This window comes from Panulirus ornatus, chromosome 46 (assembly GCF_036320965.1).
Source record: "Panulirus ornatus isolate Po-2019 chromosome 46, ASM3632096v1, whole genome shotgun sequence".
Classification (NCBI taxonomy): domain Eukaryota; kingdom Metazoa; phylum Arthropoda; class Malacostraca; order Decapoda; family Palinuridae; genus Panulirus; species Panulirus ornatus.
This window is the reverse complement of record NC_092269.1, coordinates 34,946,099-34,962,723: the sequence shown is the minus strand read 5'-3', so window position 1 is coordinate 34,962,723 and position 16,625 is coordinate 34,946,099. Positions and strand designations below refer to the sequence as shown.

The following is a 16,625-nucleotide window of genomic DNA, read 5'->3' as shown; positions in this document are numbered from 1 at the left end:
AATCTAATATTATGAACAATTCAGAAATATTTAACAAAATGTAGTAATCTCCAAGTCACTTATGGTTTTATTCTTGTAAGATTTGATGTTTAATCCCAGTTCGCAAAAGCTTCAGTGCTTTCTATTAGAGTGTCCTTCAAATTCTTTGGGTAATGTAAATATACCTATTTCAAATTCTGCATTTCTTGAATTGATCTCTGATGCCTTTTCCAATTGGAACTCCCTCAAAAGGATGGCCAGTACAACAGAGTCTGCATAACTAAAGAAACTCCAGTGCTGCTTCTTAACCTTTAGTGCCTTGCCCTTAACAGGCCACTGGCAGAAGGCAAGTCTAGGGCAGTGTTTGCAGAAGCTCCTACCTAATGTTCCTAATTAAGTGTTTTTGTATTTATATTTAAGGAAGAATATTCTGGTCAGAATTTCGGTATGATAATGGATAACCCTCTTTCATCAGTGTTAAGTGATCTTTATATGGAATTTAAGAAGGAAATCAGACTTGATTGCTGTTCATCACAGTAGTAAGGTTGTGCTAGGAAACAGATTGAGAAAGACACATCCACTCACATACACATATATGTACATATATGCACCTATATGTACATATACATGAACATACATATACAAATACACACGTACATATTCATACTTGCTCACCTTCATCCATTCCTGATGCCACTCTGTCCTGCGGGAAACAGCACAAATGCACGAAGGAAAGGAATTAAGATAATGTATACAATTTCTTTACACCTGATTGCCACCTTTAATGGTGAGGTAGCTCCAGGAAACAAGCAAAGAATGGCCACATTCACTCACACTCATTCTCTAGCTGTCATGTGTAATGCACCGAAACTACAACTCCCTATCCAGGCCCCATGAGCCCTTCCATGGTTTTCCCTAGACGCTTCACATGCCCTGGTTCAGTCAGTTGATGGCACTTCGACCACAGTATAGCACATCATTCCAATTCATTCTGTTCCATGTGTGCCTTTCACCCTCCTGCAGGCACTCTGATGATGTTTGTGTTTGGCAAACAAGTGAAAATAGACAGGTGTTCCTTCCCCTGCTCAGCCATTAAGTATTATCCTTCAATTTTACTGTGGAACTAGAAATTGATGATAATCTGTTATCATTCCTAGATTGCTTGATTCATTGTGTTGGAAACTTCTTTGATTAAGCTCAGCATTTGCAGAAAACCCGGCAGTGCTTGTTCACATATTCTTTTTTAATGTGCACAACATGATATAGTTAAACAATCAACATTTTGTCAATGTTCCCAAGGGCATTATGTATATGCAGTCCAGAATTCTTAGATGAAGAGTTTGAGAACATGCACATAGCATTGAATCCAAGTTAAAGTATTGTAGATCTTTCATTGACAAATCCCTTGATTTGGCAATCACTTTATAGAGTTAACCCCAAGCCTCCCATGATACGAAGAATCTTTTAGCTTTGCCATAGTATGATAATTTTACTTTAGTTTCCCATCACCCAAAACCTTGAATGTGAATGTAGGCTTTAGTAATACCAATATTATTAAAAGTACTCTAATCAGTAACTCGTCAGAAAATTCTAAGGGTCGTGTTTATAGAATACCTTAAAGAAACTAATGTGAATTACGTTTGACAGACTGGAAATAACCTTCCTGTTAGACATAATCAATGTAAATGATGTATTAGGACAGGACAGTTTTCAGTGCCTTGTTTATTCACATTAGAAAGAATGACAGGTGTATTGATAGGACCAATGCTACTTCAGTTATAACCTGTATTTCTCAGATCAGTGGTATTATCATTGAATCTTCTCTTGTTAAGCACACAAAGAATTGTAGAAATATAATCATTGAATCTTCTCTTATTAAGCACACAAAGAATTGTAGAAACTATAGTTTTGTCATAGGCAAAACTTTTAAACTGCTTATTTGTCTTGCCTATGTAAGAAAATCCTGTGACGGGCAGTGAATCGAGCCAGCACATTTATGTACCTTACTCTCTTAGATTTTTTATCTCTTCTGATGATGACCCTGTTTTTGTGACATTTAGTTTGCTGATTTCAAGCAGCCAGGCAGATCATTTACCTGCAGTGAGGTGCATGATGGACTGGTTGAAGGCAAGCCTAAAATTAGCAGCTCCTGCTACCACAGTATAGTGGTCAGTTAAGGGTAGGGAAGATGAGCATTGCCTCACCTATTAGATGGTGTTTTAAAAGTCATAACACAGAAATATCTGGATGATATTGCTCACTGGATATGCTTTAGAGCGAAGAGGTTTTTCATACTTCAAATCCACTGTTTTGATGGACTGTGCATGTACTTGAAAAAAAATTTAATTGGAAAACCCACTGAATAAATAAGTTAATTAAAATTTATTCAGTATCTAACATTCAGTTTCTCCTATAAAGAATGGTCTTTGTAGAGTCTCCATAAAGTCAGGCATTCATTTTTTTTCAACAGATCTTGCCAATGCTGCTGATGAAGGCCCTATGTCACGAAGAAAGTCACTAAAGAAATCTTTACGTGAATCATTTAGACGTTTACGCCGTGGCAGATCTCAACGCAAAACTGGAAGGCCAGGCCCTACATCACCAACAAGTTCACGTCCCCAGAGGTATAGATTAAAGGTTTCAGTAACTTCATATTTGAATGATAGACTAATGTGTTGGAAGTGTATTTAATTGATGCTGAGAAACAACAGATTTATATGTCAGTCAGATTTGCTATATATATATATATATATATATATATATATTTTCTTTCTTTTTCTTTTCTTTTAAACTATTCGCCATTTCCCGCGTTAGCGAGGTAGTATATATATATATATATATATATATATATATATATATATATATATATATATATATATATATATATATATGTATTTGTTTATTTATTTATATATTTATTATACTTTGTCGCTGTCTTCCGCGTTAGTGAGGTAGCACAAGGAAGCAGACGAGAGAATGGTCTAATCCACCCACATACACATGTATATACATAAACGCCCACACATGCACATATACATACCTGTACATTTCAACATATACATACACAGACATAAACATATATATACACATGTACATATTCATGCATGCTGCCTTCATCCATTCCCACTGCCACCCCGCCACACATGAAATGGCACCCCCCTCCCCCTGCGTGCGGGCGAGGTAGTGCTAGGAAAAGACAACAAAGGCCACATTCGTTCACACTCAGTCTCTAGCTGCCATGTGTAATGCACTGAAACCACAGCTCCCTTTCCACATCCAGGCCCCACAAAACTTTCCATGATTTACCCTAGACGCTTCACATGCCCTGGTTCTGTCCATTGACAGCACATTGACCCCAGTATACCACATTGTTCCAAGTCACTCTATTCCTTGCATGCCTTTCACCATCTTGTATGTTCAGGCCCCTGTCGTGAGGTAGCACCAGGAACTTTTTTGTCATTCCCTGTGTTATGAGGTATTTCCAGGGACAGGCAAAGATTGACAGAATTTGCTCACATCCACTCTTCAAGTCTTATATAAAGCACTAAAAGTAGAGCCCCTTATCCATAACTAGGTCCCATAGATCTCTCTACGGTTTCCCCTAACCACTTCATTGCCCTTTTTCAACCCATTGGCAGCACGTCACCCATTTATATCACATCACTCCAGTTCCGTTCTAACCCATGAATGCTTCAAGCACTTATGCATGTTCATGCCTGAGCACTCAGTTTCTTTCTTTTCATCCATCCACCTCTTCCTAAGTTCCTCTTTTCCTTGTTTCATTATCTTCCAGCATGTGTACCCCTTAGCCATCCTCTCCATATGTTTAAACTATTTCAGCACCCTCTTCCACTCTTTCATACTTATTTCTCTCACTAACAGACTTCTCTTTTGCCCTGTATATTTTAAATGATCAGCCCTCGTCACACCACATATTGTCCTTGAATAATTCTTTTTCCAGCTCAGCCACATCATTCTTTTTTTTTTTTTTTTCTATCTATGCCCCATATCATGCATCCATACAACACCAGTGGGAATTACTGAGCATTAGACGTATATACCCATCTTTGTCCATACAGACAGTGATCTCTTGCCAGATATTCCTCACAGTGGCCAAGACCTTTGCCCCCTCACCCAAGCTGTGGCTCACTTCAGCTCCCATGGTCCCATTTGCAGCCATGTCCTCTCCCAGGAATTCTCTGATTTGTACATAAAAACCTTGGGCATAGCTTTTGTCTGACAAGGCTTGAGAAATTTTGGTCCTCCTTTGTTTGCTCATATGCAGTGAGTATTTTCATACTCCCAGAAGAGGGTGAGCATAGGTTGTCCATCTCTTTTATAATAATCTTGCTGACTGAACTTCATGGGATATGGAAATATATTAGGAAGGTGATAGCCCATGCAATCATATGCATCATCTTTGTTTGAACTTCATTGGTGCCAGTTGCTTGGATTATTTTTTCTGGCTTATCTCTACTCCCAAGAAAGTTCAGATAGCAAAATTATCAAAAAAGAAAAATGGAGAATCCATTCTCACCAGATATTCACTCTAATGTGTGAGTGTATATCTGAGGTGTGCATATACTGATGGAGGACCACCATCCTCCCTCCCTCCTAGATTTACTTCTTGGTACAACTTTCTCTTAGTATTCTGTTGGTACTGTACTACAAAATCTGTATTGCTAAAAACAGTAAAATAGCAGTGCAAAGTGGTCATTAAATTATACCAGAGTCAGCTGAAAGGCATTTGTTATCGGATATGATAGCTTACTGTATATGGTTAATGGTCATTTTAATCAATATTCACTTTATTCTCTTTTTGTAATGAAGTGAGGCTCTGCTTTTTGTTCATTCTTAGATAAACAGAAACTAATGTGTTCAAGATCAAAAATTCTGTTATATTGAGGCTTAGCCATGCAGCAAGATATATTAGTTATGGTAAAATTTTGGTAAATGAGCTACAGGGGAGGATGTATTAGAAAGAGATAGGTATCTTAGCATACTTTTTATTATTATTTTGGGGTATTTGTTGGTGTTAGTGCCATTTGTTCGTAGATCTGTCTCATTTGTTGAATTTTGGCAAGTAATTTTTACAAAGGAATATTTAAAAGTTTGAGGACACCCAGATGATGTGTTTTTCAGCTGACTTGTAGTTCTGTTGTTTTTGTCTTTTGTGTAAACTGGAAACAGATAATTACAAATGACATATGTCAGAGTAATCACCACCTTGTTTCCTCAAGTTTTTGTGTTTGTGAAGGGACCCCACTGCTCAGCTCATAACAATGGTTTTCACTTTTTTTTTTTTTTTTTATCTATCTACTTACCATCGTTAATCCATTCCCAGTTTCCTGGGATGGGTACACGCAACCTCTAAACTCACACATGCACCTCCTCAAACCATGCCTAGTGTTTGAAAGTGAAACAGGGACATTAACCATTATGTGAAAGTGCTTTATACTTTTTCACTTTGCACTCTTAAGTTGTTTTGTCAGGTTAGAGCTATATCTTCACTCACACCACCTCCATACACAAAATGCTTCCATTACACATGATCTCTGGTTATTCCATTATCAACTTACCTGAGATATCTCTATCTTAAAGCAGTTTTTTCAGTACATCTGTCCATTTCTTCCTTGATTTACCATTCTCATTATGCCTTTTGTACTGCTTTATATCTTGACCACCTTATGATCTGCTTTACAGTTTACATGATTACGCCATCTGAAAAGACTATCACTCATATGCTTATCTGATGACTTTTTCAATAACCTTTTCAAATCATTCTGTTTATCCACTAAATTCCAACTTACTTTAAAGTTATCCATCATTAATGCTCTTACTTTTACCAATTCTGACACAAGTACACTCATTGCTTCACATGTATATGACTAAGATACTTTTTTCTCATGAAAGCATGTTGTTTACTCCATGCTTGAATTTTTCCAAGTCAATAGAGCTTTCACTGCACCCCCAGTTTTTCTCCTAGCATGACTATTTTCAACTTAAGCATTTCTGCTGTCATCGTAATTATAAATTTTACTCTCATCCACAACTTCCCGTGCATCACCATATTGATTGTTCTTGTACTATGATCTCTCATCCTTTTTTCAAAATTGGTTGGAAGGTAACCACCAACCAGGGAGGTATATTAATGTTACTATCCACCAGGGTATTGGGTGGGTTGGTGACAGCTGCATAGTGAGCCAGCACTTCATTGTTTGTCTAGTTGCACTACAGTGACCCAGGTTGCTATTTTCTCTTCCTGCCTCATCCACATGTGGACTGCTGATATTCTGTCAACTAACATTCAATCTCTCCTTGTCCCACATAACTCATGACAACACTTAACTCACACAACTCAGTCTTTGTAACTCTAGATTTTCCTCTGATGAGCACTATGCATTATCTCTGCCTTGAGGCAAAATGATAGGAGCAGGAAAGTAGTAGTAGTTAGCAGGAACAGTTGGCAGAAGTATTAGGTAGAAGTAGTAGGTTGGAACATTTGATAGAAATAGTAGGTTGGAACTTTGGTAGAAGTAGTCTGTTGGAACATAGGATAGGAGCTTATGGAAACGCTGCCATATAGTTGCCCTCTACCAGTGGCCTGTTAAAGATAAGACACAAAAGTCTGAGAAATGGCACTGGAATTCACCAGTTATGGAGGCTTGTTATGGCCACCTCCTTGAGTGAGTTCCCAGAGGGATTGGTCATCAGAGATATAGATAGATAGATGATTTATTTGATCTTGCTTATGACATCTTCCATTTTCATGTGTAAGCAAAATTGCCCGCTGTTTTATATGACTTTTTCTCTGGATTATCTAACAACATACCATCACCTGCATTTTGCAGCTACATCAAGTTTTATCTCTCTTCCCTCTCTCTCATCACACAAACTGCTCTATCCATAAGAAACATTAAATAACCTTGGTGACATAACACTGCCTTGATGCATTCCCTTATTTTAGTTGAATCACTCATTAATGCCACCATTTAGTCTCACACATCCACTACTTCCATGTGAAAGCTCTTAACAGCATTTAGCAGACTTCCACACACTTCACATAGAGACAGAACTTTGTAGAGTGCTTTTCTTATACTATTTCTAAACACATAGATACACCTTTTTGTCTAGAGATTTCTCTTCCACTTGTCTAATTGGAATTCCCTTTCTAAACTCATTTTATTCTTCACCAACAAGGGATGACTTCCTTTTTCACTTAGGCATTTATAAGCTGGAAGTACTAGGATGTACCTATCACATTCTGTGCTTTCATATTTGGAGTTAGACATATTAAAAACTAAGTTATGTAATATAATAACTTGATTTGATGCTTAGCAACATTGGTAAGCAAGGATGGGGTTTGAATGAAAATATTGATCTTTGACTTGATATATGTCTAAAGTTATGTGGTTACTTTGTGAAATTTTTTAAGTTTGTATTGGTATACAGTATTCATCCAGTGAATTGATTGTAGTTTAATGCTATCACTTCCTCCAGTTGACATATACCATAGAACAAAAAAGCTTCTAACTTAATAGAAATCTCTATCTTTTATTCTGTAGTGAGAGACCCTATCCGAGATGATTGTTCTATATGGAAAGAAACTGTATGTTGATGGGGTTTTCAGTGTTTACTGTTTTTTATATTTTATTTATGTTTATCCTGAAATCAGAAATAGAAAAGCAGTGACAGTAGTACAGCTCATTTCAGTGCAGCAGTGCCTTCTCTTATGATATTTCATACTTTATGTTGAAATGATTGTATGCCACATGATTTTATGGAAGATATGAATAGCCTCTGGTATGTCAAAAAACTGTAAAAATGAACATGACAGGGATTGTGGAATTAAGTATTTGTAGGTAGTTAAGGTTTTAGCTAATTTGATTATCCTTATAAAGTAAAAGAAATCACTTGTAACATATCCCTTCTATGAAATAAGAATCCCTTGCATAACCTTAACCCCCGCCCCGCCCCTCTAGGGTGGACCACGATATAATTAGTGATACCAGCGATGAGTCACACGAGGAAGATGAAGAGCAATCTAGGTAAACATAAGCACGACAAAATTCAAATGATTGGCTTTTCTTGCTTCTTTTTCTGGTAGCAGCTGTTGTAGGCATGATACAGGCCATGCTTCTTTATCGTTTTCAGTTTTTATTTTACCACTGGCAGCAATGATTGGCAGTACATTAGAATGTCAGTATTTTCGTGAGTTGATACTATTAACGTATTTAAACACATAAGGAAAAGAAGTGGGAATATGGACATTGAGTGAATGTATCAGCTACTTTAATGTATTTCCTCGGCAAACTATTTTCTTTTTCATGTCAACACAAAATTTTAGTTTGATACCATTATGGCTTGGATGCATGAAACAAGTGGCTTACTATAAAGCTAATTATTGTCCACCAGTTTTATCTTTATAAGAAAGGGCTGTGCATCCTTTTTTTTTCAAATAGCATAAGTTTTGATTTTTACTTGTATTGTGATTATTTGCATGCTTCTCATGTTTCATGCAGCCCTGATGAGGATGTGAGTGAGGAAACATTTGATTTGAATGATGAAGGGGAGGGAGAACAGGAGGCAGAGACAGGGAGAACTGACAGTAGCAGACAGGAACATGAAGCTGTACCTCATATTCCTCCATCTCAGTCTCAAGAATTAGAAACAGTAGATCATGAAGTAATCGAAGCTGTTTTTGATGAGGCTCCTGAGGAGCTGACAATGGAGATCCAAAAAGAAATGGAATTTGAGGAGGATGTGCATGGTCCTGATGGTAGTCGCAAAAGATCTACAGATGTTGGCAAGTCAGCAGAATCTGCAGTTGTAGATCCACTTCCATTTTTCTATTATGTGACCCCAAAGAGATTCAGAGAAGCTTCTAAAAAGAGAGACAAGGTTAAACCTAGTTCACAAGAAGCAGGTATGACTGAACAAGCTATGACTTCTGTTGATTTTGAAATGGATTTGGATGATCCTAAAGGTAGTAGAAAAAGATCAGCATATGTTGACAAGTCAGCAGAATCTCCTATTACAGAGCCACTTCCATTTTTCTATTATGTGACCCCAAGGAGATTCAGGGAAGCTTCTAAAAAGAAAGGTAAAGGTAAACCAAGTACACAAGAATCAGACATGCCTGAACAGTCGGCGACTTCTCCAGTGTTGACTCCAAAGAGTGGGGTTAATCGGTTGCGAGAGTGGCTGCAGCGTCGTGAAGCTGAAGAACTTGTTGCAAAGGTGGAGGGCAAAGAACCAGGGGAATTTAGGGAGGGATCTCTCCGAAGGCTGTTACATCGTTCTAAGTCTAGAACTGTTGACACTGCTGCTCCAGTGAAAGGACTTGAAAAGGTAGACACTAAAGAGCAGTCTGTGAAAGAGTCCAGCCTATCACGACGTCAACGACTGAAGTTGGCATTTCGACAACGTACCCACAGTGAAGAAGTACCCATGGCTACTGAGCGTAGCCACTCCCCAAGCTTGGAAGAATCTCAGTCTAAGTCTCATTCTTTGACTCGCCCTCATAAACTTAGGATAGGTGGCCGTAGCCAGAGTGAACGGCAGGCAAGTCCCGGTACCTCAGAAAGTTCTCCTGTAACTCTACATATTCAAGGTTCAGACACTTCTGCAGACAAGGTGCAACAGAAACGCACTTTCAGTTTGTTTCACTGGGGCACAAAAGGGCACCAAAAATGTGACACTGATGCTTCAGAAGGCTCTAAAGGTGATGCAGTCCAGCGTTCATCTTGCTCTGCACTACCTCTCACAGATACCAATGTATCAAGGCCTGTATCATCAGAAACTCATTTTCCAGCCAAAGGAAATACTGGAAAGTTTAAGAGTTTTTTCAAGCAGAGAAGTGAGATAATTCTACGGCCCTTTAGTCGTCAAACCACTGATCAAGAGAAGAGGAAGAGTGCACCAGTACCTGTCATTGACTTAGAACCACCACAGGAGCCTGCTGTAGAAATATCAGACTTAGAAGCTCGTCATCCCAGTATTAGTACTTACATAGATGACACTCCTGCTGCTTCAGTTCCCCCTCTTATTCCTCCTGAAGTACCTTCTCCTGAATCACACCCTCAGCCTGTTGAAAGTATTCACCCCGATCTCCAAAAGTCACTTGATACCGTAAGCTCAGAGCACCTACAGACCCCTGACTGTGAAAGAGATTCATTAGTATTAGATTTGCACAGTATGCACTCAACCCCAGATGTAGTTCGTAAGGCTCCAAGTAGTCGTAGTAGTACCCTTAGTCGTAGGCTAACCTTTTCCCTACCCTTTGGTAGCACGGGAGGAGGTGGAACAGCAGTAGTGGAAGAAGAAGGGTTGAAACCGGTAGAGAGAGCCATTGAGGCGCGTTCACATTCCAGTGACTACATTGGCTCTATGGTTCGTTGCCTTCACCTCACGAAGTGCTTCATTGCTAATAGTAAGTCGTTACGTTATTGTTTTCTTGTCTTTTAGATATCTAAGTGTTGCTAGATTTTATGTTTATATATTGTTGCCATTTGCAATGCAGACTTACCCTTCCAGAAATTCTCAACAGTGGAGTGATTGATTGTATCCCCCTTGGAACTAGAACTTACTATATATACATTGTAAGAAAAAGATATACATTATGAAACAAGACCCATTAAAGAGTATTGATGTATAGCTAATTTTGATACAAGTGGAAAGTTCTAATTCAGATTTATGTATTCTTTTTAGCTCAAGTCATGTCAGCCACATTGTGGGCAGGCACTAATAGTGGGGCCATCTATGTGTTCACCATTGCCATCCCACCATCTGAAAAACGGGCAGAAGTACCATTAAGTGTGCAGCTTGGTAAAGAGATTCATCTGAAGCATGGAGCCCCAGTTATAAGTATTTGCATTCTTGATGGTGCAAGTAGACCATTCCCGGAGCCTATGGCTGTCAAGAAAGAGGCAGCCCCACATCCTAATACCAGTATGCCTCATAGGGTTTTGATATGCTCAGAAGAACAGTTCAAGGTAATTAATGATTATTCCCACTAAGGTTGATTTTTGTCTCCCTTGCCACATTTTGTCTTATGCAAGGCTTTCGCATCCACTTCTGTATTCTCTCACTTCTCTGATTCTGTCACTTCGCATACCACCCTAACCCAAACACCCTACTTATGCCACCCTTTTACCAGTTACATTCGCCGAACCTTCAATGTACTTCATTTTCTTTTCACCGCTTCATTGCCTGTCACTACTTCCCCATTTACCCCCATTGTTGATGTTCAGATGGGATCACTGATATCTTGATATATTTTTTTAAAAGTTTGCTGTATCCTGATGAATGATACTGTCATACAGAAGAGCCTCAGATTTTTGTTTTAATATTTTTCATATTTGCCTTGCCTGCCTCTGTAAGGTTGGATGAGGAACAAATGGATAAGCTTAGGATTTTTTTCTTGAAGAAAGTGATAATACAGGAAGTAGGATTTCCAGATCTCTGTCTCCCTGAGTCGCCTTTCAGATTAGATATGGTGATGGAACTACTATTTTAAGATTAATGGGATTCATCTTGAAAATATCTATGCTATGATATTTAATTATTTTTTCCAGGTATTCACATTACCCCAGCTAAAACCATTCTGCAAATTCAAACTAACAGCACATGAAGGTTCCAGAGTGCGCAAAATAGGCTATGCAGACTTTGTATCTTCTGTTGATGAAGGTTACCGAGAGCCATGCTTCATGGTTATGACCAACATTGGTGATTTTTCTGTTTACTCCTTGCCTGACTGTCGAAGACAAATGAATGCTTCACATCTTAAAAAAGAAGATATCAAGTAAGGTTTTTGGAGCTTTTTTTTATCTGAAGTTGGTATTTTATTATTAGTTGTTATTTAGCATTTAAAAAAAAAAAATAAATTTAGCATTTTTATAAATAGACACTACATGAGATATGAGTTAGAATGAGTGATTGCAGAGTATGGTTAGGTTATACAGAAGGTCATGACAGTTTTTATAAGATCCCCCCCTCTAAACAAATACAGACTGCCAAAACATGCCTTTACCTTTATGTCCAAGGATCCCCTTTTGTGGGGCTCCTTCAGTTCTCAAGAAGCCAGCCATGTCCACTAGGTAGAACAACAGGCCAGGATGTGTTGTGGTGTTGTGTGGAGTACAGGACAGTTGATGAATTCATTGTCTTTGTTAAAGAAGTTGTATATGTATTTGGCATGAGGGGTGTTTGTAGTATTGGAGAAATGGATGGTGTCCAAAATGCAGACATAAGAGGTAACATTCACACATGCATACAAAATATGACCTGATAAGCACTAAACAGCTCCCCTGAACCCACAATGATATAGACAGGTGCTTTTGATTTTGTAGAATGAGAGACAAGTTTGAAAGGAAAGCTACAAACAGTGCAATGACAAATGAAAGGGGCTAGTTATGGAAGTTAATAGAAAAGTCATTGGGTCCCTTAATAGAATAATGAAAGGTAGAGGTGTAAGTATGGAAGTGAAAAAAGGATTAAGGGACAGCACAGTCCTCCCTACCCTGACCTATGCAGCCAAAACATGAACACGGGATGGGTCACAGGCTTTAGAAACAAATTATTTAAGAGGGGCATGTGGTATGGGTAAGTAGAATGAAGAAAGTAATGAGGGAGTGTATGAGAGATTTGGTATGGCAGGGAATGCAAAGGGGAATGAATTGCAGAGTGATGGAGTGGGTGAAATGTGTTATTTTAAGATGGTTTGGGCAAGAGGAGGAGTTTCCAAGGAGGGAGTATGAAAGGATGATTATAGGGGTTGGTTTGAGAGAAGGAACAGCTGTGTCATGGTGAAATTGAGTAGAAGAGTACTGGAAGATGAAAAGATGGGGAAGAATGCGTGGAATGGTGTATGCGAGGTAGATGTATTGATAGAAATAATTGGAGACTCTTTTGCTGTGACCACCCCCTTAATGGGAGTTCCCAAAGGGAATGGGCATTAGAGATATTGATAGATGTATAGTTAAAAAGACTTGACTAAGCTAATTATGGAGTGTTACTAGAAAATGTGCCAAGACAAAGGAAAGCTAGGAAAGTGAATTAGAGAATTCTTGTCCAACAAATGGAATGATATCTTCAGAAGATTTACTTTCAAGTCTACTTCAAGGAACAGTATTAGCAAAAATGGGTTTGTTTGAAGGAACAGTTATTCCAACAATGTTATATGGTTGCGAGGCATGGGTTATAGATAGGGTTGTGTGAAGGAGGGTGGATGTGTTGGAAATGAGATGTTTGAGGACAATATGTGGTGTGAGGTGGCTTGATCAAGTAATCAATGAAAGGGTAAGAGAGATGTGTGGTAATAAAAAGAGTGTGGTTGAGAGAGCAGAAGAGGGTGTTTTGAAGTGGTTTGGTCACACGGAGAGAATGATTGAGGAAAGATTGATAAAGGATATGTGTGTCTGAGGTGGAGGGAACGAGGAGAAGTGGGAGGCCAAATTGGAGGTGGAAAGATGGAGTGAAAAAGATTTTGAGCAATCTGGGCCTGAACATGCAGAAGGGTGAAAGGTGTGCAAGGAATAGAGTGAATTGGAATGATGTGGTATACCTGGGTCAACATGCTATCAATGGATTGAACCAGGGCATGTGAAACGTCTGGGGTAAACCATGGAAAGTTTTGTGGGGTCTGGATGTGGAAAGGGGGCTGTGGTTTCGGTGCATTATACATGACTGCTAGAGAGTGAGTGTGAACGAATGTGGCCTTTGTTGTCTTTTCCTAGTGCTACCTCGTGTGCATGCGGGGGAAGGGGGTTGTCATTCCATGTGTGGCGGGGTGGCGACGGGAATGAATAAAGGCAGAAAGTATGAATTATGTACATGTGTGTATATGTGTATATCTGTGTATGTATATTTATGTATATGTTGAAATGTATTGGTATGTATATGTGCGTGTGTGGACGTGTACGTATATACATGTGTGTGTGGGTGGGTTGGCCATTCTTTCGTCTGTTTCCTTGCGTTACCTCATTAATGCAGGAGACAGCGACAAAGTATAATAGATGAATATAATTTGCTTTTTCCTTTTCTTGAAAGAATCTCCCATACATGGGAAACAGCAAATACACTTGAGAGAAAGATATGAAATACAATTAAATACATTCGAAAAGATAAATAGGATACAATAATCACATCAGTATCCTAGGAAGTTGTGAGGGAGCTGGAGAACACTCGACAGGTGCATATGGAAAGGACAACCGTGAGACTTTTGTAATGGTCATCTCCCCTCGGGAAGCTGGCATGCTGTCCACAAACATACAAGATATCTTTCCCTGTCACACACTTACCTAACACTTGCAGGTGGATGGAAGACTGAGTTTGGGAGCATGTATGAAAGACTTGTTTTTATGAATATATTTGTGGAGATATATGATGCTTGGAAGAACTGTGGCTTACTCTGCTATGAGTACTGGGAGTGGAATAATGTGGAAAGACATGACATCATAGACTTTAAGATTTTATAGAAATTATTATTTCATTTTTTGATGTGCTTTATTACTCCATTTTTTAGTGGCATCAATAGTGTGGTATTCAGTAATCATGGTGAAGCCCTGTACATGATGTCTCCATGTGAATTAGAGCGTGTGTCCCTCTCAGCAAGATACATAACTCGGCCTACAGGAACTGTTCCTATCATAAGACCCCCTCCAGTTTTAGAGCCTCAAGAGGAGGCATCAAAAGATAAGGTGAGATTTGAGATTGATAATGTGTTGTACAAAATCCCCAAAACTTTATGTAATGTTAGATATGGAGTATATGCATTTTTGAACCATCTCCATTTAGTGAAAAAGCCTTTACAGTGTTCATCTAAATATGTATGGTTGTTCATTATGACTTAGTGGATGGGATTGTGAGGTACATGATGACATGACTCTGGTGGCATACTAAAGAAAGGCAACCCCAGAAGTTGGTGACAGAACTTAGATGAGTGTTTGGAAGGAGAAAGTCCACAATGAATGTGAACAAGAGTGAGATGATGAGATGCAGTGGGGAGATGAGATGGGATGGTGGACCTGGAGTAAGGGGAGTGCTATAGATATCTTTAGGTGGACTTTACAGCAGATGGAACCAACAAGGGAGAAGTAAGTCACAGAATGAGATAGGGGGCATAGGTTCAGAGTGCATTAAGGATTGTGTGGAAGGAGAGGTTTATTGTTAGAGCAAAGATTGGGATGTTTGAAGATCCAGTATCCCTGACAGTATTGTATGGATATGTTAGAAATGAAATGCCTGAGAACAGTTTGTAACATGAGGTGGGTTGATGACATAAGGCATATCATTGTAAAGAAGTATGATAGTAAGTGGAGTATGATTATAAAAGCTGACCTATGAAAGCTGACCTGAGGTTTGCTGAAATAGTTTAGCCATATGGATTAGTTGAGTGAACAGGGACTGACTAAGAGTTATACAAGTATGTGTCAGAAGTAAAGGGAGCTAGGGGGAAACCATTAACATTGAAGTATAGCATCAATTAATTATTAGGAAAAAAAAATGAAATTGTATTCTTATAATTACCCCAGGCTCAGTTTGTATGAAAGACTACTTGTGTTATCAAGCACCTCTAAAGGCTCCTGCAGACCACCAAAGGTGACTTTTCACCTGTGTTGCAACATCTTGCAGGAACTTGAAGTAGAGTTGGCACAAACATGATACCCAAGTTGATGTTTGAGGACTTACTTGGGCTTTTGCATTAACCTCAGAATGTAAACTCTACAGACTGTTTAAGATTATGCTCACCTGTGATGCTTCTTTCAAATTCTTTCCTGTATAATTGTTAAAAGCCTTTCCCTGGAGCAACTTTAAAGCAAGATAGTACTACTCAGCAATTCGTTAATCATCACAAAAAGTATTGCAATAAGTATTTGAAACCCATGTTTTAGTATAGTGGTATTATCAGATGAGTTAGTATTGGATTAAAAGGTTTGATTGTCCTTATTTCATATGCTGCATCGTTAAATGAGATATTCAGAGAATGATTAAAGAAAATTTAAGCTCTTACTGATTTCCTTTTTTTTTCAGCCAAATGAAACTCCAGCAGAAGGGGATGATGATGCTGCTACTGCTGCAGCTGATGCCACTACTCCTACCACTACTGCAACTGCAACTGCTACTGCAACTGCTACTGTTGCTGCCACTGCTACTGTACCTGAGACCCATGAAGAGTCTGCTGAATCTCAGGAGAAGGTAATGATTAGATAAGTCCAAATATATATTTTAGAGGTTAAGCTTATTTTTTTTATACATTTGTCATTTCCCACATTAGCATCTTTACTCAAGGAACAAATGAAGAAAATGTCCTCCTTTGCTCACATCCTTTCTCTGTACCTCTTATGTATAATGCACTGAGACCAGAACCTCTATGTCCACTGCTTGTCAAACCTTTCCATGGTTTGACAAAGCTGAGCAGGATGTGCTGAACTGATTTGGAGTGATTGATTAAGAGGATATACGTGTCAGAAGTGGAAGGAGCATGGGGAATGGGGAGAAGAGTGACAAGATGTAAAGTTTGAATGAAAAATGCTTTTGAATTATTGGGCATGAACATGCAGGAAGGTGTGAGGCTTTCATGAATAGATCAAATTGGAGCAGTGGCATACACAAGGCAACATGCTGTGTATGGGTTGAACCTTGTC

The 16,625-nt window shown here is 38.7% G+C and overlaps 1 protein-coding gene across 5 annotated transcripts in view; it reads left to right on the top strand.

Annotated features, from left to right (window-relative positions):
* l(2)gl (LLGL domain-containing protein l(2)gl) overlaps positions 1–16,625 on the top strand; it is a 124,377-nt gene that overhangs the window by 80,789 nt on the left and 26,963 nt on the right. For all 5 annotated transcript variants that reach the window (XM_071689067.1, XM_071689066.1, XM_071689064.1 and 2 more), the window contains exons 15-20: positions 2,450–2,603; positions 10,269–10,411; positions 10,690–10,973; positions 11,556–11,782; positions 14,504–14,678; positions 16,012–16,176. In XM_071689067.1, coding sequence (XP_071545168.1) covers positions 2,450–2,603; positions 10,269–10,411; positions 10,690–10,973; positions 11,556–11,782; positions 14,504–14,678; positions 16,012–16,176 — 1,148 coding nt within the window. The remainder of the gene's footprint in view (positions 1–2,449; positions 2,604–10,268; positions 10,412–10,689; positions 10,974–11,555; positions 11,783–14,503; positions 14,679–16,011; positions 16,177–16,625) is intronic.